The sequence below is a fragment of the Hydra viridissima genome, unplaced genomic scaffold (assembly GCF_058129835.1).
Source record: "Hydra viridissima isolate aposymbiotic clone 2 unplaced genomic scaffold, HvirCarnegie_v1 scaffold_8, whole genome shotgun sequence".
Lineage (NCBI taxonomy): Eukaryota > Metazoa > Cnidaria > Hydrozoa > Anthoathecata > Hydridae > Hydra > Hydra viridissima.
Window position 1 is genome coordinate 6,923,195 of NW_028324307.1, and position 24,597 is coordinate 6,947,791.

At 28.4% G+C, this 24,597-nt stretch overlaps 3 protein-coding genes and 1 long non-coding RNA gene across 11 annotated transcripts; 2 read left to right on the forward strand and 2 right to left on the reverse strand.

Moving 5' to 3' along the window:
* LOC145192815 (U1 small nuclear ribonucleoprotein A-like) lies at positions 1 to 5,384 on the reverse strand. 5 transcript variants are annotated; one of them, XM_090096606.1, is made up of 7 exons: positions 5,071 to 5,205; positions 3,948 to 4,120; positions 3,607 to 3,703; positions 3,353 to 3,415; positions 3,034 to 3,139; positions 488 to 656; positions 1 to 281 (listed from the first exon to the last, which is right to left on the reverse strand). In XM_090096606.1, exons 1-6 carry the CDS (start codon positions 5,132 to 5,134, stop codon positions 497 to 499), a joined length of 663 nt encoding a protein of 220 aa, XP_089952732.1. In that variant the 5' UTR covers positions 5,135 to 5,205; the 3' UTR covers positions 1 to 281; positions 488 to 496. The 5 variants fall into 5 exon arrangements, with proteins under 5 accessions (XP_089952732.1, XP_089952734.1, XP_089952733.1 ...); XM_090096608.1 differs by lacking the exon at positions 1 to 281 and adding an exon at positions 5,293 to 5,384 and having other exon boundaries at positions 363 to 656; positions 5,071 to 5,166; XM_090096607.1 differs by lacking the exon at positions 1 to 281 and adding an exon at positions 5,265 to 5,374 and having other exon boundaries at positions 363 to 656; positions 5,071 to 5,166.
* Positions 5,385 to 7,534: 2,150 nt separating this feature from the next.
* On the forward strand, positions 7,535 to 9,661 carry LOC149884789 (uncharacterized). Its single transcript, XM_090096012.1, has 4 exons — positions 7,535 to 7,869; positions 8,135 to 8,272; positions 8,420 to 8,589; positions 8,675 to 9,661. Exons 1-4 carry the CDS (start codon positions 7,584 to 7,586, stop codon positions 8,765 to 8,767), a joined length of 687 nt encoding a protein of 228 aa, XP_089952138.1. The 5' UTR covers positions 7,535 to 7,583; the 3' UTR covers positions 8,768 to 9,661.
* Positions 9,662 to 11,653: 1,992 nt separating this feature from the next.
* LOC149884790 (uncharacterized) lies at positions 11,654 to 13,367 on the forward strand. Its single transcript, XR_016455108.1, has 2 exons — positions 11,654 to 12,956; positions 13,139 to 13,367. It is a non-coding gene; the product is annotated as an uncharacterized LOC149884790 (long non-coding RNA).
* A 6,259-nt stretch (positions 13,368 to 19,626) lies between these two features.
* On the reverse strand, positions 19,627 to 22,453 carry LOC149884791 (uncharacterized). 4 transcript variants are annotated; one of them, XM_090096274.1, is made up of 4 exons: positions 22,337 to 22,453; positions 22,175 to 22,217; positions 20,955 to 21,220; positions 19,627 to 20,844 (listed from the first exon to the last, which is right to left on the reverse strand). In XM_090096274.1, the coding sequence occupies exons 3-4, from the start codon at positions 21,213 to 21,215 to the stop codon at positions 20,209 to 20,211; spliced, it is 897 nt and encodes a 298-aa protein (XP_089952400.1). In that variant the 5' UTR covers positions 21,216 to 21,220; positions 22,175 to 22,217; positions 22,337 to 22,453; the 3' UTR covers positions 19,627 to 20,208. The 4 variants fall into 4 exon arrangements, with proteins under 4 accessions (XP_089952400.1, XP_089952401.1, XP_089952399.1 ...); XM_090096275.1 differs by lacking the exon at positions 22,175 to 22,217 and having other exon boundaries at positions 22,337 to 22,448; XM_090096273.1 differs by having other exon boundaries at positions 22,175 to 22,446.
* Positions 22,454 to 24,597: the final 2,144 nt, after the last annotated feature.

Below are 24,597 nucleotides of genomic sequence, written 5' to 3' on the forward strand. Positions count from 1 at the left end.
TCCATCAATATATATCCTTCGATAATTCTTACTAAAACAAGTCGTAATTTTACAGTTAATCGTTGTGAGATTTAATTTTCTGCATAATGGAAAATTATGTCAGAGTCAGTTTTAAAAACCTAATAGATACCAGACAAAGTGTCACTCTAGGTAGAGATAAACATTCGTGTGCTTATATACTTTCCCGTATAATCAGCAAGATGTGAGATCTTTTTTTCGTTTTGAAAACAGAGCACTCATCTCCCGCCAAATAAATTGCGCATAGCAGCAGGAAGGCTCACCTGAAATCAAATGTTCGAGCGTTAATCAAAATTGATATTATACGTTGAGCCAAGTGCAATGCTGCAATCAAAAACAACGGATTTCATTTACTAGTCATTTAAATAGACACAACATAAATTGTCTCTTACAGTTACCCAAACAACATCGCAATCGATATATTATTTTGAGGGAATAAAATGAAGTTCACTTATCAAAACGCATCTACCTAGAAAAACTACTTTCGAGCGAAAGTAATTTTCATAGCATGTGTTGGTGTTATTTTGAAACCGTTCAATGTATCTTTTGCAGTTCTTGCTTTCTCCGCTTCTTCAAACTCAACAAAAGCAATATCATGACGACCAGGTACTAAACGGACTTCTTTGTATCCGTCGAATCTTAAATAAAATACGTATATGTGAATACATTTAAAACTCTTAATGGTTTAGCAAAAGCTTATATTCTGCATGTAATAAAAAATAATTTAGTTTATTATAGTTTCAAAGAAAAACACATTTGATCTGTCCGAGAAATATTCAAACAAGTTCCGTAATTGATAAACGGTCGAAAATTTCTCTAAAATATCTTTTAAAAAACAATAAAACTAATATTTACACGGAATCGGAAAGATTGCTAATTCAGAATCAGTATCTGGAACTTTTATTAAAGAAATTTCAAAAACAGAATATCTTTCAAATAAAGAACGAACGGTTAGCTGTTCCCTCTAAAGAGAAAACCGAATGCGTTCTTATATTTGTATTCTGCGTTTAAATTTCTACTTATTATTATTGTATAAGTATTGTAGTCGATTAATACTGAAATATTAATACTGAGTAATACTGAAAGTAACTTAGATTTTAATTTCAATGGGATTGTTATAGCTCCTAGTTTTTTTTAAAAATATTTCCACGGTTTCTCAACTGGTATTTAGAGAAATAACTAGTCAGCTAAATGAGATGCTGAACATGTTGTACAGTAGCAAACAACGTCATGGTGAAAATGTTTTTATTTGCTAGTTAATAAGCCAAGAAAACAAAGATTACATAAGGAAGAAGGAGCAGCGTTTGCAAATCTTATAAAAGGAAATAATTACCTAGGATGGGTATCCTTTTGTGAAGTACCTATATTTGAGTATCAATAATAATTAAAAACGTTCTGGTCATGATAATATACTAAATCTTGTTGATACCTTTAGCTTGGATATAAAGTAGAATTTTATAATGATTTAAATTTAACGAGTCCCAATCAAAATTTATTTCAAAACATTTAGTTCTATCTTAAGATAGAACAAAGATTTTAGAAAGGTATACTAAATCACAATCTAAAAGTGCATGGCATGAAAGGAAAAAACGTTTGATCATCAAACTTTGGCTCCGTTATTAATAGACAAATTATATTTCCAGCTTCTATTTTGAATAGAATTTTAAAAATAAATCAAAACTTTTTTTGCAGCAAAGCTTGCATCCGGGGTAAGATGAATAAAATACTGATATGAAAAAAGTAAAATATAAAGTGTATCAGTGACAAAAATGGAATTAATCATCAATCCAAATTGGCCTTGGCTTGGAACAAGCCCTGAATAAGTTATAATTCTTTATAAACTGTATGGCTTGCTCTATGCAAGTACAAACAGCAGCAATTTTTCAAATTTCATTCCTTTCTTCAAGCCTGATATGTGCTTTTTCATTCAGAAATGGTATTTAATGTAATCTTTCTGGTAAATTCTGGTGAAACAAAAGTCATGCGCCCATTTGGTGCTATTCTAATCAACCCATTTTCTCTATGATTGTTTTTAACTTGAAAAAGTTTAACATAGACTTAAAAAGATGTTGGCATTTCAATAGTAATTTAAACCTTTTTAGCATTTTTTTTATACAGCTTCTTTTGTTCCCCTAATTGATTATATATGCAGTTATTCTACTAACATGACTTAAGGATATGTCAGAGTGTACTGCCATGTCTTAAAACTGATGTGTGATTCAAAATCTTACAAAAACAAAAATTAACTAAGACTTGACATTCACTTAACACTTGCTTCCCTTTTTAAAAAGTCTGTCATTTATTAGATATTTGTATCTAACCCATAATATATAAAAAATTAAAAATGGGCTTGATTATGTTTAAAAATATCAAATGCAACTTTGATTGATTGCTTGATTTTGAGTTTTTAAGTATTCATAATGCTCATTTTATCCTTTAAGATAACAATTTCTTTTTTTAAAACTCTTCAGCCTCAGTTTTTCTGCTGAAATATCAATAAGATTTTTTTTGCATCTAATAAAGTAATGGACTCCATTAAAGTTGACTTTAAATAAGTTATTTTAATAACTGTGAGGAATAAAACCTTAACTCACCAAACGTAAGTTAAAGTCAAGTTTTATTCATCACAATCACTATAAGAGATAAACATAAACTTAAGATACCCTTATATCAAAAGTAACTCATGCCATACACTCGCTAACAGAATTAATGAACTGAAAAGCAGAATTGTCAACTGAAGTTTACATAAGTCCAATACCTTAGGCTTTTAGTTAACAATGTGTTTCAAATTTTAATTACCACTTTCACTTTTATCTTTGTGTCCTAAATGAACTCACCAAAATAATTTCAATCGTTTTAACTTATTAAAAATTGTTAAATTCCTTTCACCATGCGATGCTAATTCTCTACTTACTATTGTTTAGTATACTTAATTTTTTAGTCATAAAGACTACTGTGATATTTCTAACAGAAAAATATAATGAAACAACCTTATTTAATCAACTCTAAACTTACTGTTGAAAGAGCATGGCTAACATAATCTCAGTTGTTTCATCGGGTAGTTCAGAAAGAAACAGAATCTGGTTAGGAATTTCAGGCATTTGCATCTGCTGAGTTTGTCCTAAAACATTTTTTTTTAAAAATGTAACTAATTGAAACATACAAAGAATCACTAAAATGAGAACAGACGAGAAAATCACATTAAATTATCAATTTCACTAAAATGCAAAAGATTGTCATTGATCAAGTCCATACAGAAAAGTATATTTTCATATGGCTAATTGTGAAACTCATAATAAATAGGTTCTTTCAACTATGAATGCTTCTAACTTACCAGGAACAGCTTGGGGAATAATAGGTACACTTTGTCTTAATTGCTTCACAGGCTTCTTCTTAGCTAGTTTTAAAGAAATGTTATTTATAAGATTATCTTTTCAGATTGAAATTGGGACATTTACTCCTTGACAATCATTCCCAATCTTTAAAAATAACAGTTTTCCAGGGAGTCAATGTCCTAGAACTCAAAAAATGAATTTCAAATACTTTTAAAAACATAAAAATTGTAAAACAATATTAGATATTACTAACTTTCATCCGCTTTTCTTTTTAGCTTTTTATCACGTGGAACAAATGAGTTCTCCAACTTTGCTACAGCATCTGATTTTGATCTGCAGTATGCTATCCTCTGAAGATAAATAATTTTAGAATTTCAATCTGGTCAGAAATACACTTATTTCAAAAGTTTTTTTAAAAAAAAACAAATTTTTTTCTTATCTTGATAGATATATATAGAGATAACTTATATGTAATTAATAAAGAGTTTAACAATAAAAAAGAAACAAATAACCAGCAAAATTGATTTTTAAAAAAATATTTATTATACCAAACTTTGGCTAGGTTTTTTTAACTATTAACAAAAAACTATTCACCATTGGTTTATCATAAAATGGAAAACCTTGCATTGAACGCAAGGCATTAGTTGCACTGGGGATGTCTTTAAAAACAACAAATGCTTGACCACGCATTTTTAATGTTTTCATAGCAACAACATCCAATATGGTACCAAATTGTGTAAAAATGGCATATAATGCTTTCTTTAATTCTAAAAAAAGAGCAAAGGTTTTATACAAACAAAAGTCTTAAGAAAAAGTATTGAAGAATCAAAACAAAATAACCTTTAATAATTAAAAAAAAATCACGATAAAATCAACATTTGTATAAATAATAATTAAAAAAAAAAATCACAATAAAATTAACATATAAATTAGAGTAAAAAAAGAAAAAAGAAAAAAAAAGGAATATTATTTAAGAAATCCAATTAATGGTTTTCCATTCAGGTTCCAAAATCAGGTTCTTTATAATGTATAAACAGAGTTTTATGTTTTACAGTTTTTAAGCTAACCATTGATTTCTAAAGAATCACATAAAGAATCAAAAGAATTTATTTGATTGGTCCCACTTTGCAAAATACGAGTCAGTGAGTAACATTAAAATCAAAGAATTATTTTCAAGTTTTAAAGCATGATACACTTAATGACTTAAGTTGTTTTTAACAAAATAAAGAATAATCAGAGCAGACTTAACAAACAAGACAAAATTCAAATTTTAAATGTTTGACATATGCTGTATAAATATTAAAGAAACGGTGGTTAAATTTTTTTACTCCTAAGCCACTTCATTTACTAATAAAATGATTAGATCTAAAGCCAAAAATTGCATTGAGCTTTTTAAGAGCATCAATAAAAAACCTTAAGATAAAAAATATCTCCCTTAACAAAGTGTATGAAGATTGTTCTCAGAGTCATATTTGTCAGCAAATTCTGTGTTGTAGCTTCTTAGTACTGCACAAAACTAATCTTTAACAATGAATTGAACACTTGTTTTAACAAACTCAAAAATCTTAACAAATTGCTCACTCTACTTTTTTTTTATGAAGGCTGCGTTTCTACTTTGAAATGTTTATAATATACTCAAAATAAAGTTAAAATATACAGTAAAGTTTAGATTTCCATTATTTACTTATTTAAAAACTAGTGAAAGAAAAAATTATACCCTCTTTCTTGACTTTTTCATTTAGATTGTTGATATAAATTGTTTGATTGGGAGGTATATCCATTGCTGTATGTTACTTACTAAGAGATTGTAAAACTAAATAAAACAAAAACTTAGTTTTCAACTTTTAAATATTCTAGTTTTAGATATAACATTTCAATTTTAAAATAAGTCAATAAATGCTTACAAGATACCTTAGGTAAAATTTTCTTGTGTACTTACATCACAATTACATACTAATTTTCATTAATTTAGTTTTAGCACCTAAAAGTATTGCGCAGTTACAATTAACTTTTAACTTATGTTGCTAAATATATAATACTATATATTTCAAAAAATAACCCATGAAATACTATATATATATATATATATATATATATATATATATATATATATATATATATATATATATATATATATATATATATATATATATATATATATATATATATATATATATATATATATATATATATATGAAGACCACACTGGACCTACACATACATGCATTTTTAGGCCCAGGAGAGCCTCCAAATTTTGTTACATTCTACACACAAAATTACCCTACTTAGCGCGTGCGCTGAAATTACCATTCCCGCTCAATTCGAAAACAAGAATCCTTCAAAGTGAGCATATTAAAAATGATCGCTATTCTCTAACCGAGCATTGAATGTGGCTGGTTGGTTTATTGCTATGATTTTTAGCTAATTACTTAGAATTAATTACATTGTAATAGTTAACAATAAAAAATCACTTAAATTCTAGAAACTTGGTATAAAAAGCTATTCTCTTCTAATTTTCGTAAAATCACCCTTTACACAGATAATTTTGCCTAATAAAGCAGAATTCATTTACTTCTGGTCAAGAGAATCGGGTGAATCAATCAGTTTCTATACACATGGTAGCTATTATTCTTCATGAAAATGTGTAATTGACAGTAAAATCCAATGGTACCAAACAAAGCAATTTCCTCAAAATCTTGCTATACAATAAAAATGATGTGAAGAAAAATAACCTTAATACTTATATGAAATAAACTTTGATAACATTCAAAAAGAAATTGTTTTTTTAGCTCCGAGTTTGAACCTGGCATGCAAAAAATAAAACGCATGCATAAAAAACTTGCATGAAAATTTGATTGAATCTATGGCACTATTTAGCGCAAAGATTATGTCTAACTGTAGTGTAAGCTATACTACAATTAGACCTGATGTGTGGGTGTTCATGCCTTCACTTATTAACATTCTTCTCAACGTTAACTGTTGTCATAACTGATTAATAACTGTTTGCTGCAGTTCTCTTTTACATACCTTAACCGATTTAACAGATTGTCTGGTTTCTCACAAGTTTCTCACTAGCTTTTTCTGTTTCTTCAAATCAACTCAAGATTTTTCATCAAAACATTATTTTTCATCAAAAGGCGCTATTTCTAAAAAATGTTATCTATTTTATGGAAGTAAAAAAAAATTTATTCTGATAAAAATTTTGCAGTTTTAATTTAGTTGAATCTGCTGATGTTAAAGGGAATAAATAAATCAATGCTGAATACAAATTTCTTTGTCTTTATATTTTAACCTGCAAGATGTATCTATGTGGTCAATTTGCCCACCGATTATCGTGGTCAATTTGTTCCTCTATTTAATTTCAGTACATCTTAAATTAATTTTAGGAAAATCTAAATATTTAAATAGATATACATTAATATTAATATGTATTAATATTAATTAGTTAATAGCTTTAGACAATTTTCGACAAACCATTTAGCTAGATTTAAGTAGAAATATAAGATTTACTAATATTTTTCCCTATTGTTACACTTACTTAATGAAATTAATATACTTATTTAATATCCGATTAATCAGCTGTTTATTCCATTTCTTGACAGCTCGAATTATTATTTATGGTTACCAAGAAATTTTTTAATCAAAGTAATGAATTGTTTATGATTAAGATAGAAAAAAATTCTAATGAATTTTTTAGAACAGAGAAAATCTAGAAACACCTGAACTATATAACTTAAAATTATAAAGAGCTAGACTGTTAATATAATAACAATAATACAGCCTATAGAATGGGAAATAATGTGTTTGAGAAGGAGCTGGAAAAACTTTTCCTTCAAATTTGTAAAGAGATCAAAATTGCCGAACCCCAATCATTAAAAAGTTTGACATAAAAAAAGAACTTTTTTCACTTTTGAGAGTTTCAAACTTTTTACGTTATTTTTGTTTGTTTTTAACAACATTTTAAAAAAATTTTGTGAATGAAAAAGTAACAATATTCCTGTTTATAGTTTATTTCGTTTAAAAATATTAAATCTTTTCTTTTTAATAAATTCTAACATTTTTTTTATTAGTTTGTCACACTTTTTTTTCACTGATTTCTTACACTTTTTAATTGGAAACATTTATTTAAATTTTTATTTATTTACATTAGAAATATCTTGTTTTAAAATTTTTTCGTTTCGATTTATATAAATAACTTCCCATCAAAATAATACAATTGTTTTGCTTGAAATGCAAACTTCGCGAACTACTGCTCAGCGAATTCTTTCACTTGTGTTGATTTCACTAGCGATAGCATTGACTTCCACTGCACTGTTCACGAATCACTGGCACGAAGAAGTTTCCCAATCTAGAAGAGTAGTTTTTCACAGAGGATTATGGACAGAATGTCACGTTTTTCTAGGTGATACCGATATTTCAAAAGAAATTTTATTTAACAAATCAAACAACTCAACTTCGTCTGATGAAACTCAAACCTCAGTTAAAATAACTTGTCAAAAGATGGAAGTTGTTACAAGTAAATTATTTTTTTCATTATTACGTTCTAATTCTTTAAAATTTCTTAAAATTTAAATAATGATTTGTTAAAACCAAACGAAAAGGAGCTGAAGACCTGAAAGAAATATTACTTCGAAGAATTTTTTTCAATATTTCAAATAAATGTTTTTCAAATGTTCAAACTGCATGATGAACATTTTTTAACAAAACCATTTTGGGAGAAATGTTTATTAGAAATATATGTTCTTAAAGTTAACGCTACTTATATGAAAAAAAATCTTTAGGAGATATCTTGGTCGCTAGAGGTCTGCTTTCAATATGTATCGCCATTTTGTCTCTTGGTGTTCTGGTACCTGTAATCCTATGTCCCTTTAAAGGAAGACTAAACATGGACATTTCGTCAACTGCTGCTTTTGTTGGAAGTAATATTTTTGTTGATGGCATAAAATCTATTGATAAATTTTTTTATTCAAAATTGTTTTATAGACACTACTACATCTTTCTTGTGTAAAAATACCCGTGCTTTTTTTGTCTGTGTAATAAAATAAGAATTACCTTTTTACGTCTAGTAATTCTGAAAGTTGGAGCATTAGCACTTTACTATGATGTTAATCGAGTTCATACAGATTTAAATTTTCGTTACACGATGGGATATTCCTATATGGTTGCCTGGTTGAGTTTTTCGCTACTCATTTTTGCGACCACGTTATCTATTTTATCAAGGAAAGATGAAGAACACGTATGATTAAAATCGTTACTTTTTTTCTTCTATGAATAAGAAGAGTAAAAGCAAACTCATGATACTTACTTAATTGCCTTTTCAGGTTAATTTCTCGAAATGTGAAGAGCTTTCATGCAGGTCATTAACGTTTAACGAAAATATCACAAGTAATTTCCAGCAAGATACTGAAGCATAGCAAAAATGTGCTGGACCATTCAAGCCGGTAAACGTGACTTACTAAGCTGGGGTTTTTTGACCCCAGCTAAGTTAAAGTGTGTTAAAGTATTTTGAAAACAGAAGCAAGTTTTTTCCAAAAACTATTATGATGGTAAAAAAAAAAAATTGATAACTTTAAGTCTTCATGTTTCGTTCTAAAACAACAAAATTGTTTTTAAATATTACTCAACTTGATAAATTCATAAAAATTTAGAGTGGAATTGTAATGAATTTACAACAAACAATATTTAACAAACGGATTTCTTGATTGAACTTTTGAGAGAACTGATTGGTCGTTAAACATAAACTAGTTCACTCGAAAATTTAATTTAAGAAGTATGGATACACTTTTAAAAATATTATATTCAAATAGTGAAAATTGTTAGTAAAAAATTTTCACTATTTAAAAAATGTTCCGTATAAACAATAAAGAGAAAGTGATTAAAGATTGCGATGGTTGCAAATGGTTCGAATTATTAAAAAAGTTTTACTACATATTATCATTTAAAGGCGTATGGACTTACAGTTGTGCACACCATAAAAGTTTAAAATTTTTTTAATCATTAAGGTAATTTCAGGACATAGCGTATTAGGTTGTGATGTATATTTGCCCGCCTGCAATGAAAAAGATAAATCCATGTTTCATTAGTGAAAAGTAATATGTAGTTTACTTTGATAACATTTTTTAGATAGAGGTACGTCAACGAGTTTGTGATAAATTTTCTAATTATAGTAACACTGTATGTAAATAATTACAAGTATTAAACCAATAGCTTTATCAATGGATTTTATTGAATGATATTGGATGTCAATCAAAAAAATGTATTTTTCCCGATGTAATTAAATTAACAAATGTAAAACAATAATTATTATGTATGGTTGAGTGATTAATGGCGTTTTAAAACAGTGGTAGATATGAGCTTTTAACTCAATGCGCTGTTGGATACTTCCTACCTGTTAACTGACTGCTAATCAAGCTTGTATTGAATTCTAATTATTTAAATAAAATGTGCCGTGTAAATGAGATTTTATAAGCCGAAGATTTTTTTTTTCTCATATCTTAACGTAATAATTTTTAAACTTATAAAAAAAGTTTACGTAACATTATATAAAGTTATTTTTAATTACATAAAGTCATGTTATAATTATTACATGAAACTATTTTTAAAATTAATTTTTTTTTTTTTTTTTTGAAAATATCGAATGATTTAAATGAAAATTTAAAAAGCTTTGCAACTGCCATACATAACTTTAAATGACATTTGAATTAAAAATTTATTTTTAACATAAATATTTAAGTAAACTCCATCACTCCATTGCATTTTCTATTTGCAGCAATCAAGAATAGCCACTCTTATTTTATATTACACATTTTTTTACATTTTATATTTCATCAACTTTTACATCTATAGTGTAATTTTACATTCTATTACTGACCTTATTTTTTTATTTTTTTTTCCGTGTAATTGTTTAACTATAACATTAACATATTTTTAATCATCTCAGCTTTTATTCATACCTTATTAGATTATCCTCCTCTGTTTGTTCTCCCTGCTAATCCTCTTAATTAGTATTGCTATGATGATCATAATAATCATATTGATCATAATCATTTTCATCATATCATCATTCTGATGACTTTAAATTTAGTTAAAAACATCACGACAATTCACTTTTCATTTATGACGTGATTTCGGCTGATGGTTTATCTGTCATAATCCATGAATCATTGTGATGGGAAAAGAATATGAAATACTTTTACCATTTTCTAATGTTAACAGACTATATTTCTTGTATGTAACAGGTAGATTTTCATTTAAAGGAAAAAATGAAATCTGAGTTACGATTGTCATCTAAGATATTCATTTAAGTTACGTGGAGAGGCGACAGGAAAAAAAAAGATTTAGAAAAGTTTAAATAAGATTTAGTACGATGTAAAACCTATGTAGGTTTCTGAGTAAAATTTGATCATTTTTTTTAAACATGTAAATTCCTTATTACTATTCTTTTTTTTTTTTTTTTTTTTTGGCAACCAAATGACAAGTTTACATGCTTTAAAACATTCACATGAAAAATATTATAGAGTCTTCATTATTTCCATCTATACCTTTTTCCAATTTAAATCTTTTTTTTTGTTATAAACTTTCAGAGGTTTTTTTTTTTCGCTAACAGTCCGGTTTCATCTTAAGTCTAACAGTCCGGTTTCATCTTAAGTCTAACAGTCCGGTTTCATCTTAAGTCTAAGGTAAAAATGGTAAAGGCGAAGAGGACAAGTGGATTGCAAGGTAACCTAAATGCGGATGAAGTTTTATTAATTCGATGATAATATCAGAATTAAAAACTACAATCATTTCTTTTCCGTGTTTTACATAGTAAATATATAAACTTGTGCTAATAGAGAATTTCATACTTGCTTATATTAGAATTAGACTGTCTGTTTTTTCTATTGTAAATTAATCTCTTTAAAAAATAATATTGTCGCAATACTGTAAATATATGTATGCACGGTTAGAACTTTATGCCTTTAACAATTGAAATTTTTTTTAAATACCAATTTGCTACCATTAGTTATAAAGAAGCTTTTCGATTTGAATTGATATAAGGCTCTGACTTTTAGTGTATTTTGAATGAAGCGTTTATAAAATTAAAATGACGAACAACAGATTTCTTTTCGGTCTTAATTAATTTTAAATACTTTTTTAAGTTTAATGTTATTTTTGAGATTTTATCGTTTCAACAAACTCAAAAGTGCTTCACTAAATTATTCGGCTGCCGGCTTCAGCTAATAAACTGCTTTTAATAATTTTTTTTGTTGTTCAGTTAAGAAAATTTTTTCAACAAAATCTTTTTTTGACATTATGAACAATTTTTAGATGAAGATGAGGTAATTTCTAAAAACAACATTTTTTAAAAAAGGCGATCAGGATAGAGAAATAACTGCCTAATTCAAAATATGATGCTCTGTCCTCATCCACTCATTAAAATAGGTATCTCAAATTTTGAGCTTGCGTTCAAAAAAATTGAACGATTAGCAAATAGAGGTTCAAAGCAGCATGATAGATTTATTACCACATTTTAACAATAGGCTTAATCTTATTTAAGTTGAGCGCATTCCTTTGTTAATTTTCTATAATTTCTTTATCTTCATCAGCAATTATTTCCTTTTGTTATCCTTTAACTACTGACCTTCCATCCCGCCCCTCAATCTTGATCGATTGCTAAATAAAGGCAGTTTTTTTTATTTAGTTGAAATTTAAATTCCATTTTTTCTGAGAAACAAAAGTCCGGATAGTTTTGTTACTATTAAAAGATTGGTTAATATTTTCTTGTCTGTTAAATTGCATTATTAAGACACTACTTTTTAAATGTCATTTCTTAAGTTTCGCATCAATCCTATAATTGCTGAGAATAAATCCAATTGCAAAGCTTACCAGTTACTTCTTTCCTCGCGTCAAAAGGTCTTACAATCACTAAAATGAACAGATTTTACTCGTTAGAAATTCGATTGAACAGGTAATCTTTATTTACGTCAGAAAAATAATATTCTGATGCGAAAGATTCTTTAAGCAAATATATTTTCAAAATAATTTTAAAGAGGTGTTTGTTTTTTTTTGTAACTTAAGTAATTTTCAGATTAAAATTATACGTTATAGTTTGTTACTTTCTATTTATTCTTCAAATCTTTTTATCCTATTAACGTATATATATAGTGTTGCGTTTACTTTTAATGGTTTGGTCTGTTCATCAGCGTGAAATATAGCCTTGAAAGCATTGTTTTTACCTCGTTACCTTGGAATCGCTGCTTAGATAATGGTTTCGTTTAAACCACTATTTAGAAAACATTCGCAAAAATAACCTTCATTTCCTTGTTTTTAAGGAATCCATTCATATAATAAATAATCCAAACGCTAATCTACACTTAAGTGGGTTTTATGCAGTTGATTAAAAGATACAAGCTGCTGAAGACCACTGATCAAAAAACGAGATCTTCTTGTACGTCCAACCATCCACGAAGAAATAAAATGAGAAACTCTGAGATTTTTTTAGGTTTAGTAATTCTATTTGCAACACTCGTATATGAAAACAGAGTAATATGCCTAGCTAGCAAATTTGTGCCGAGTGGACATCAAAAAAATCCAAACCATAACCAAAATGCTTTGCTTGCATTGGTAAGCGCTGTTTTTACTTCTGCATCGTGTTTCCTGCTTGAAACAAATATTTCTCTTGATGTTTTTAAAATTAGAGCTTTAACTATGTTTTCAATTTTTTTTTTTTTAATTTCTTGTCTTCATATTAAACATCAAAGAAAGTCTTGAAAAAAAAAAAAAAACTTAAAATTTCTTTATTTCAGCGCGCAAAAATAATGGACTTCTGCAAAAAGAATCCAAAATCTTGTCCGCACAATTTGAACACTGACTCGGAAAGATAACAAACGAAGGCGATGGCGGCATTTTTTGGAAAACCTTTCTACAAAAAATGTTCAACCGATCAGTTTATTTTGTTGTTTAGGTTTACATGTTTTAAAATTGAAACAAGAAAAAAAAAAAACGAAAACACAAACCCTGTAACAAGAAAAAGAATTTAATGAAGTTTTTAATTATGTAAATAAGATATATATGTATATATATATATGTATATAAATAAGTATACATTTGTCCTTTATTCGTTATCTAGAATATAAAAATTCATTTTCCATGTTTCCTATTATAATGATATACTAGGAAAATTAAATGATTTAGGGGAAACTATTCAAAGTGCTGAATGTTGAATCATGGGGGGTGACTTTAAACGGTTAGGGAGTATTCTCCCTAACCGTTTAAATAGGGAGTATTAGGGAGTAGGAATGTTATATAGTTCTTTTATAGAAACGTTTTTGAATTTTTTTTTTTACACAATGTAAAAAAAAAATCAGTCAAAAATCAATAATGATATAATAAATCACACCCTTCTTTAAAGTTGACTATTGCCATGACATCATAAGGTAGATGTGTGTCAATTTGAAACACATTTCGATCACTCACTACTTAAACATTCAATAAAAAAAGAAAAAACAATGTGAAATCACACCAAATTACGATACAATTACAAACTAACAGTCTTAATCTAAACATGGAATCGCATTTATGTTAAGTTTTTAAGACCTCAAAAACAACTGATCATGTGTGCGTGAAAATTGACCTGTTTTGTCTCGTCACTAATATATTCTAATTATACACAAATAAATTATACCGCTTTTATTAAAAACATAAAAACAAAAGATACGTGGCTTTCAAATATGTTTTGTCTACAAAAAGAAAATATTTTTCGAAGCTTGATTCTCAATCGCAGTAAAGATACTTTAACAAAACTTTTTTCATAAACAGAATTGATCGATATTTTCTTAAGAAAAATATTTCTTAAGAGAAATATGTTTTTATTCATAGCAGAGTAGGTATACGAGTTCATGATTCCAGGTTAAAATTGTAGAGCTATTTTATAGTGTTTCTTATTCTTTAAATTTATTTTATGTTTTAGGTAAGACCTTCACAAAGAATGAGTTTTGTACCCTTGTATCCATGGATTATTTCAGAAAACAATATCTGGTTATTGCATAAATCCGCTTTTCTCATAGTTCCTTAGATAAAAATCTTTTCATCTCTTTTCTTGTTAAAAACAACTTTGATAAACGAAAGAACGATTTTCATTACGAAAAGAACGAAAGAACGATTTATATTACGAAAAGAACGAAAGAACGATTTAATTATATTAGGCTACGATTAGATTCTCCTCTGCAGTTTAAATCTTAACCTGAAATAAGATTTTTTTAAAAAAAAAAAATTTAGACCATTGAGTATTGAATTGATGCTTTCTCCTTAACGATTTTTTTTGTCAAATAAAAATCAGGAAAAAAACGAGACCAAATTTCCTTAAATTAAGTCTTTTTAATTTGTTAATTATAATATAACTATTTAGTTTTAACTTTCTCTCGCGATCAAATCGATTATAACAACAGTCAATCAAACGTTTCTTGTTTCTTTAAATATCCGTGTACTTGGTTGTCCTCCATTATGGCAGATTATCAAAACAGCTTTGAAATATTCTGTGACGTTGAGCCCGTAACGGTCGATAAATTTTTTTTGTGACAAACAGAGTTCCACCCAAACGAAAGCATGGAGTTTTTAGCGCGAGTATTTAAAACCAAGTGAATTTATCTAGTATAGCAAACGTGAAAGGAAATCCTCGCCTAATAAATAGAATCTTGTTTTAAAAATATCCTGACGCCAACCTTTGTATGTTAAATTATTCATCCCTTATCACAGATGATTAAGATAGGGCTCGCGTAAAAATATTGTTAATTAACTTGAAAAAAGAATAAGCTATTACCCAAACGGCACCGAACGTCAAAACAAATTGCAATAAATCAAGACATTCTATAACAATCAAAATGACAATTTACGATTTAATCAAAATACGTCAAATTAGTGGAAGACGCTTAATTCAACATCGATATTCAAAATGTATTTTTACGTTCTCCTTAAAAGATTTCTCTCACCTGAATTAAATATATAGAAATTCATTAAAAACAGCTGTCATCAACTGATACGACAGACCTAAAACAAGGACCGTTGCATACTTTGAAAACTGTTTTTAAATCATTTGATGTTACTTTTTTGTTCTATTCAAAATCTCCTATGAAGTTAAATTAATAGTTGTGTTTTTTAAACAGCTAATCATTTTGATCGTGATATCTACGAATAGCTTGTATTATAGTTATTAAATATTATTTCAATACCAACAATCTAAATATATAAGTGAACAATAATTATCAAATCATCTCTAAATGAAGCTGAAATTTGATAGTTTTATATGAAAAGTTGTACCCAAATTATTTGTGTATAACATTTTAGTTGAACCGTATAAACACAGTTTATTTCGTAAATATAATCAATTTTATTTGCACACATAAAACATCCTGATCTAAAAATGTGGAAAAAATGAAAAATTGAAAAAATGAAAGTAATTAAAGTTCATATGTAGAAAATGTTACAATATTTTACAAAATATAAAACTTCTAGACTTTTCAGAAACTGTCTGTAGAAATTTCCTTTCAGACCAGATAATAATTCCTTTACAATGCAACACGTCAAATTGCCATTTAATAGTTGCCTTACTACAGAGGGAATTTCTATTCTTTTTAACCCTCAACTGCTCGCGCACGCGATTCATGTTCGTGGCTCTCAGGTAAACCTTGGAGATTCTACGTAAATTGGTAGCAAGATTGTGTTTTGTAAAAAGGGATATAGATTGACCTGCTTCAAAATGGCGTAATATTTTGTGGTCTGATGAGAGCAAAATTGTTTTCATTGGGTCAAGTGTGCGTAGGATATACGTAATGAGGCCACTCTTCATACAAATTTCAATGTACTATAAAAACTATTAAACATGGCGGAGCAAAAATAGTTATTTGGGCTTGGTTTTGTTATTGTCGAAGGACCGATCAATTAGAATGATGGAACTATGGATCAAAATATTTATCTCGAAATATTACAAAACACTAAGTTGCCCTATGCCACCCAAATCGGTTTATCTGTTGGACAATGAGCCAAAACATCACAGCCGCAGAGTGAAAAGTTGGTTCGTAGAGAATAAGGTTGTAGTTAGATATTAGCCCGCGCGGTCATCTGATTTCAATCCAACCGAAAAACTTTGGACGGGTGTAAAAGAAGCTGTTTATAGTGAAAAACCAAAAAATCCGAAAGAGTTATGGAGTGTTGTCCAGAATACTTAGAAAAGCATTCCTTTTGAACGTTTTCAAATTCTAAAAAGGTGAAGTGAATATTTTTCAGGAAAAACTTTTTCAAGCGAATATATTTTATCAAAAGGAACTTCGAAAGGTTTATGACCGAAGGCTTTGTACGTTTAAGTAGTTAGTTAGCTATTAACTAACCACTGCGCTACGTGCTCTATTGAAATTGATCTTCTTCGTTATATTTATTCATTTAAAAAAAAAAATTTAAAATTTAGAAAAAAATAGATAATGAGAATAAACTAGCCTTACACGATTTATCGTGTAGTGTTTTGATTCGACCGCAATAGTGGACCTGTAGTAGTGAACCTGTAGCATTGGACTTGAATTGTGGTGTATACCAATATTTTTAGATTTAAAGGTATTCAGGGAATTTGGAGGAAGGAATCGTTGCCTGTGGTTTCTCCCCAGGCATTACACGTAGCTCGTTTGAAACAAACCAAGGATTTCTTACCCTGATTAAAAACATTTACTTTAAAATTTAAGATGGCGACTCAGACAGTTAATGAAAAAAAAAAAAAGAAATTATATAAAGAAAGTCGATTTCGATTAGATAAAAATTATAAAATTTCAAGTTTTATAACAAGACTTTAATGCTGATAAACCAAAGCTGTATGAGGTTCCGAGAAAAGTTTTAACTAGCTTTACTCTCATCAACCAAGTTGGTTTGGTCCTGTTGAAGAATAGGAAAAAGTATTATCCAAACAAGATAGTTATAAATTTTATTGAAAAAAGGTAACACCTGAGTCAAAGAAAAAACTAAAGTGTGTCAAAATTTTTCATAAGCTATTAAGTCAGGTTGAAGGACCTGTTTTCATGTCAACTAAACATAAATATGAAGATTTTCTTTGTTTTTTGTTTTGTTTTCTATAAAAGGAAATTCATTATACAATTTTTTTTATTGCTGCTTCATTTAAGTAGAAGAATTATAAATTGTAAAACTTTCTTTGACGAATTCCTAATGTAAATTGATCTTGTCCTTAGATTCTTTTGTTTTTTTTAACAAACTTTTTACACTTTTAACACAACAAATGTTTTAAAATTGTGTAAGCTGAATGTACGCTAGCACTTTGTCAAAACAATTTGTGATAAAATAGTTTTAATCCTATCCTTGTTTTGTATCTTTAACATGAGTTCTTTCGTGTATACTTTCTGGGTAAATATGAGTAAAAAGTAGCTAGATAATATGGTCTCGCTCATTCATCACATTGAAGTCATAGAATTCTCTCTATCTCCTCAACATCTAAGTAAGAATTTTTGTTTTTTTCAAAAAAGTTATGAAGAACAAACCAGTAGTAAACAGCAGTAAGAATTGTTTCTTTTTTATATCTTTTGTTCTTTTTAAGAATTCCCCCTTTGCTTTAACCTGCCAAACCACATTCTACTTGGTTTTTTGAAGTGTAGCATTAAATACAACTTCCTGATTGTTGGAACAACTTTGATACACATTCATGCAGAAATTAGTTAACGGGTAAAATAATTAGGAACTGATTCATAACCAGCCAACAAACTGTTTGTAACAGTGTAATTTACAAACATCTTTGTATCATTCATTGACCCTGCATGCAACATCCATGAAAAAGCCTTTAATATCACAAACTGCTTGTATATTTGCTTGTAACAAAAGTAATTCTAAGAGTTTATATTCCGTTGGACCATTAATACATTCAAAGAGTTGCACCACGTCAAAGTTTAACTCAAGCTCAGAGACTAATTTTCCTATTTCCTCTTTTTTTTTTTAGCAGGTACAAATATTTTGGACCAATAACAATTATAATTGCAAATATTTTGGACCAATAACAATGATAATTGCATACAATATTCACAGTAGTATGTAGAAAGCATTGTTTTGTCATTAAAAAACTACTTTTCAAGGAAATTTCTGGAATGTCTTGCCCAATCATATTTCCCCATCATAAATTAGTCCTTCCTTTTTCTTGCCTAAAACTGCTTCTTTTTTTTTCTGTATGCAGTTTTCTTTAAACAATATCGAGATTTTGTTTTTAGTTTGTTTTTTCATTCCGACTGAAAAAATACTGCCGGGATGAAAGCATCCTTGTATTAACGGAAAATTTTTAACCCGTTTTTATTTTTTTTTCAAAGATTATTTTATTTTTCATATCTTCTTATGTATTGCTTTCCTCTATGTAAGCTTTTTCGCTTTGTAGATGAGGTAAAGAACCATGGATTGTAGCATAATTTCTAGACATCCCTTTAGAAAAATAACATAATTTAAGCAAATAAAAATCGTTTTAAAACTACATGGTATTAAATATGATAATTGTGAAAAATTTTGTTTATGAAATAACAGAAACCATTTTGAGTGTACGAAACCACTTGTAGAATGGCAGAATAAAACCTTGATTAAATAAAACGTGCACATCTTTAAGCACAAAAATAAAAAAGTGCAAATAAAATTTTTAGAATTTTTTTCAATAGCTTTATAATGTGTGAAACTATCAGGTCACGACACTCACGCGTCATTATTTATAATTTACCTTAGGGCGATAAAAGCAAGTTCCGTTTTGAAACTGGACACTAGCATCTTTTATATCCCCAATGAGTGCGTTGTTAGTCAGCTCTCCTTTCTAATCTCCAGATTTGACCAAGGAAACTGTTTAAGTGGCTTTAAATCTTTTTATTAGCCGAGAAAAATATTTTAACTTTAAGCCTAATTAAAGATAGAGTTCATGTAATAGGTTCTTTGGTATAAACCCGTGTATTAAATGTAATACATCAGAGTCTTCTGATACTTAAAATTTCAAGAAAGTTACTTAAAAAAAGAGGAAAGAGGCTATCTTGTTTTTGTTTTTTTTTAAAAAAAAAAACACTTTTTTCTATTTTTAGTAAAAAAACAAAACATTTTTTTTTTTAAAAAAACAAAACAAAACAAAACAAAAAATGGAAAGAACTAAAAAAAATAAAGACTAACATTTTGTCATATCGAGGTTCAGCACTCATATCGAGGTTCAGCACTATTGTGCTGCTAAAAAATGGAACGAACTTTATTGGTAACTTCTTCAGATATAAAAAAATATAACTAGCACAAAACATTGGCATTTCATTTCTTTTCCAAAAGGTTTTCAAACGCATATTTACAAATAAAAAGTATATATATACGTAATATACATAACAAGGTTCAAAATAAATTAAAAAGTTAGTAAAAAGAAGAACTACTTAATATACAAAATCGAGTTCCGTAAAATATTAAACCAGTAGATTATTTCTATTTTACAGTATTTATTTCATAAAAATAAGATTTGCTCCCATAATGTAAAGAAGTTTCTTCATTAGCAATATTTTCACAAAACCTTTGAAAAAGTGTTTACTTTTATTAGTGTTTTGAATTTTTAAAAAAAAGTATTTAGGGATATTTTTTTCAGATCTGTTCGTTTTATTTAAACTATTTTATAAAAAAACCATTTTTTCGTCAGAGTAAATGAACATGTGAAATGTTTGGACTGCAATGCGTTGGTTCTCTAACTAATCATCCTTAGTGGTATTTTGGTAATAAGGATCTAATTTAATTTCTGCTTGCAGAGTATTTCACAAACTGAAGATGCTTTTAGGTTTGTCGCGCTTTTAAAGCTGACGTTATCGCCGAGGGTATTTTCATAAAATCAAAGCATCGAGACCTAAAACTGGTGATCCTTAAATAAAGGAGGTAAATAATTAGATCCATTAGAGTAAAGATTGCTTTGGTTGTTACCTGATAATGACAAGCCCGAGTATTGACTTGTTGCTGGAGAAAACATGTTTGCAGCTGGTGACGTCAGATTATAGTAAGACTTCATGTCGTTTGATAGTCCCAATGTAGCAGAATTCAAATAGTTTAATGCTGCCTTATTTGGATCATGCATTGGGAGTTGATAGCCTGTGTCAGCACCAAATCCCCCCATTTTAAATGCATCACTTGAAAATTTTTGGTAAGCTGAACTCGGAAATTGATAATTTGGTATTGCGTTTCCCGCAGCAGGGAAGTTTATTGAAGGATATGTTGGCTGGTTTTGAGTTACTTTACGCTTTCTTCTTCTTGGTTTATAAGAATAATCTGGGTACTTTTGACTATGTATCGTTCTTAATCGTTTTGATTCTTGGATGTATGGGCTTTTTTCTTCTTCGCCCATTCGACTCCACTCTGCACCAAGTAACTTGCTGATTTCGCAATTAAGCATATTTGGATACTTTAAAGCTAACTTGCGTCGCTCAGTACGAGACCAAACCATGAAGGCATTCATTGGTCTTTTAACATGATCGTCATCTTCTTCAACCTGGGATCGAAAAAAGAAATGAATGTTTTAAATTTTGTAAAGTCTTGGTCATAAAAACCCTTTAAAATAAATTTGATCCTAGTCTTTATGTTCTTATTAAAATGACTTACCGAAGGATGCGGTGATTGATTGGACATTGCTGAATTGTGGCTATTTTGAAGTGGAGAGTGATGACTTTGTAGAGATGGAGGGAGATGATTGGATTGAAGCGTGTGATAATTAGAATTTGCATCTGTATGCAAAACACTTTGCACATCACGTGGCTCAGATTTTATAAGATCTACATCTTCTTCACCAGATTCAGCAATCATTTTGGTGAGAGCAGGCACATCATTAGATGGCATGTATGGAGAATTTGATTCGCGCATCATGGTTTCTGTAAACGAAACATTAAAAATATTGAATAAACACCGATTTTTATTAAACATTAAAGTAGCTAAAATAGTTTCGTAAATTTTAAATAAAAGTTTAACTGATGTTGATAAATTTGCTGCGGCAATTTTTGTAAACGTAAAACGTTAATGATGATGAGTGCCACTTAATGCATTTACACCTTCACCGATATTTCCTTTTAATTTCAAATCAAAACGCGCCACCTGAATCCATTTATAACGTAAGTATTTTAAGAAATAATTTTTCTCGTAGCAACCGTTTTCAATGATTAATAAGTAAAATATGAGTTGTTCGACGTTCGTTGGCTAAAAACTTTTATGATCAAAATATATACTTGCATCACTTGGAATCAGCGAACAGATTTTAAGTTTTAAAAAATTTTATGTTTTAAAATCCTTTCTTAAAAGAATCGTTTTTCGTGCATTTCTTACATCGGGATTTCTTACTCGTTACGTGCTAGCATGATAGCAGGTGCGGGAATAAAATACAAATGTTTAAAGCCGCCTCAAACTGAACTAGTTTGAAAAAGTTTCTTGCGATTTCAAACACACTGTAAATTTAAATTCTTTAAGAATTTATCAATTAAACAGTGCTCACAAATGCATTTACTATCAAATGATTTTCAACTAAATTTTCTTCTTTTATAAAATAAGTAACTCCTAAAAGTTCAAACAGTAACCTTAGAATTAAATCATAGAAATTTTAAAACCTGGTTCTAAAATTTCTACCATAATAATATGCAAAATTATATTTCTGTTGCTTATCCATGTTATCTCTACCGGTCCGAATAATTGCTCATTTAAAAACTTTTTTAGGATAACTCAACGTTGAAAACAAACAAGTGACGCCATTTTGCGGACATAATATATATTATATAGTTAGAAAATGTATTACAAATAATCACAATGGACGTATATAGCATTAAACGATTACTTACTTGAAATGGCTTTTTGATTTCCTTCAACTTATGAATTGATCGACTGTGTTTAAATGAATGCAAATAGAGAGATATATATAAAAGAAATTTATCCACTATATTTTGTTTCTATATAATCCATTTTTATGAAGATGAATTTTGAAATGGTTTAGATGAATTTACCTTTCTTTCAGCTGTATCGAAGATTCGATGCCCGAATAAAGTGTTCCAATCGAAATGTTCATTAATTATTTATAATTTTGAGTGCGTTTGAAAATGAGTCGTTGTGAAATGTAAAACAGAAAGGAGACTAAACCAATCATTTTGAGCATCATTACTGCGGGGGTTTTTAAATTGCGTTTCACTCGCTAGCTTTGAAACGTTTTTGTTTTCAGTTACTTAACCTCTTGTACACATTTGATGCTTATTTACATTCAATTCTGTAAATAGTATGATGGTAAAGATTAATTAGCATTTCATTATATATATTTAGAAATTTTTAATGTGGGTTTTTTTTTAAAAATTGGATTTCGTAATTTCTTAAAAGTTTTTACCCCCTTGTTTATTTCTTCAATCGCGTTTTCAAACTGTATGCCTCGCGTTCAAGCCGAATTCAAACTGTTGTATGGGCATTTAGAAAGCTTTCACCTCGTTTACCAATAAATAGTGAATAGAATTAATATTTACGATTTGTTTTGATATCGCTACTATCAAAAATTTAAACGCCGCAACTTTTTACAGCTCCGCTGGACGTTTTCTGTTATCTTTTTCCTCCATTTTCTCCTAGTTGTTTTTAGATGTTACGTTTTTTTGCCTTCTTTTTAAAGATTTTAATATCAGACAAAAATTTTAACATCAGCAGACAATTTTCAGCAAAAAAAAAAAAATTCTAAATAAGAAAAAAAGTCTTAAAAACTGACTCCACTTTCTTATACTTTGTTCTTCTTTCTTCTTTAAATGAACTTCAATTTAATTTTTTTTTTTTACTTCTTTAATATTTTTAAGTTTTTAAGATTATAAAAACATTTGAAAAACATTTATGTTTTACATTCTTTTGGCTCACAGATTTTACCACCGAATAATTATACTTCTAAGCACTTAGCATATTCATTATTGCATTTTCTTCTGTTAGGGTATTAGGGAGAAACAGAGAAATCAAAAGTCCGAGTTATAAAATCTCTGTTGAAAATATAGTCATTTATAGTTTATCAAACAAACAAAAAAAAAGCGCTACGCATGCGCATAAGTTAGAAATTGTTTAAAAACTTTTTGAGCTCAAACAAAAATAGCTTAAACATGACGGCTGAACAAGGTCTTCATGGTTGAATAGAGGATACCTGTTGTTTAAACTATTAGCTGAATGAGGCGTGAAATATAACGCAGTCTAAGCTGAGATTCGTTGAATACTCGGTTAGCAAACGAGCATTATTATATTGTCTTTAAAAAGAATACTTAATTCAACGAACCAGTACACAAACTTTTTGTTTAGGGTATTTCATATCGCTGTTTTAACATCGGAATAAGAAGTTAAAATCAAGAAATCAAAAAAATTTTAGATTACTGTTACAATATAAAAAAATTACATAATGAACCGTCGAAGCAAAATATTACTTAAAGGCGAAAATTAAAAATATGTAAGATAAAACTTCTTCCAATTATTGCTTGTTATCCTTTTCTAAAGTTAAGGATACCTGATCTCACTTTCCCATTAATGAATCACTAAGAAAATATTTAATAAAGACACAGAATGTGGGATTTACGATTTTTGAGTATTACAAAAATCCAAATAATCAATTAATTAATAATTATTGATCTAATTTTCAAGAGAGCATGCTCATCCACACCAAATGATCACAACCCAAAATATTACTTAAAATGAAGTACCGAAATTGTCTTTGTATATTGAATAGATAAAAATATATAGGATACTTATAAAAATGTTAACAAAGTAATTATTAAAAGACTCCTCCTTGTATTATTATACTATACTTTTAAGAAAGCTTTTTTTTATTATTTAAAAACACAAGTTTAAAAATGAAAATACGAAGAAAACCGTGAAACTTTTGTACATTTGAAAAGTTGTTTGCATGAAAATTTTATTTTCAAATTTTTTCAAGATGCAACTCTATTTCAGATGTGTTTATATTGCAAAAATAAGAGAAAAATTTGTTTTTCAGACGACAATTATGTTTGTCTACCAGATATAATCCCAATCCACTTCTATTAAAATAAACTATTATTAATTTAGTAAAGAATACAACGGCATTTTTGGGTTTCAGACAGCTTGCATGCATACAACTAATTGTCTGAAGCTTTTTACTACATTAACTTTAACTTTTACGAGAGAACTTGTTGAGCAGCGTTCATAGTCTTTCCCACATATGTAAAAAAAAAAAGATGGAACATCCTTTGTGTCAAACTGGTTTTTCTGACTTCCTTCGAAT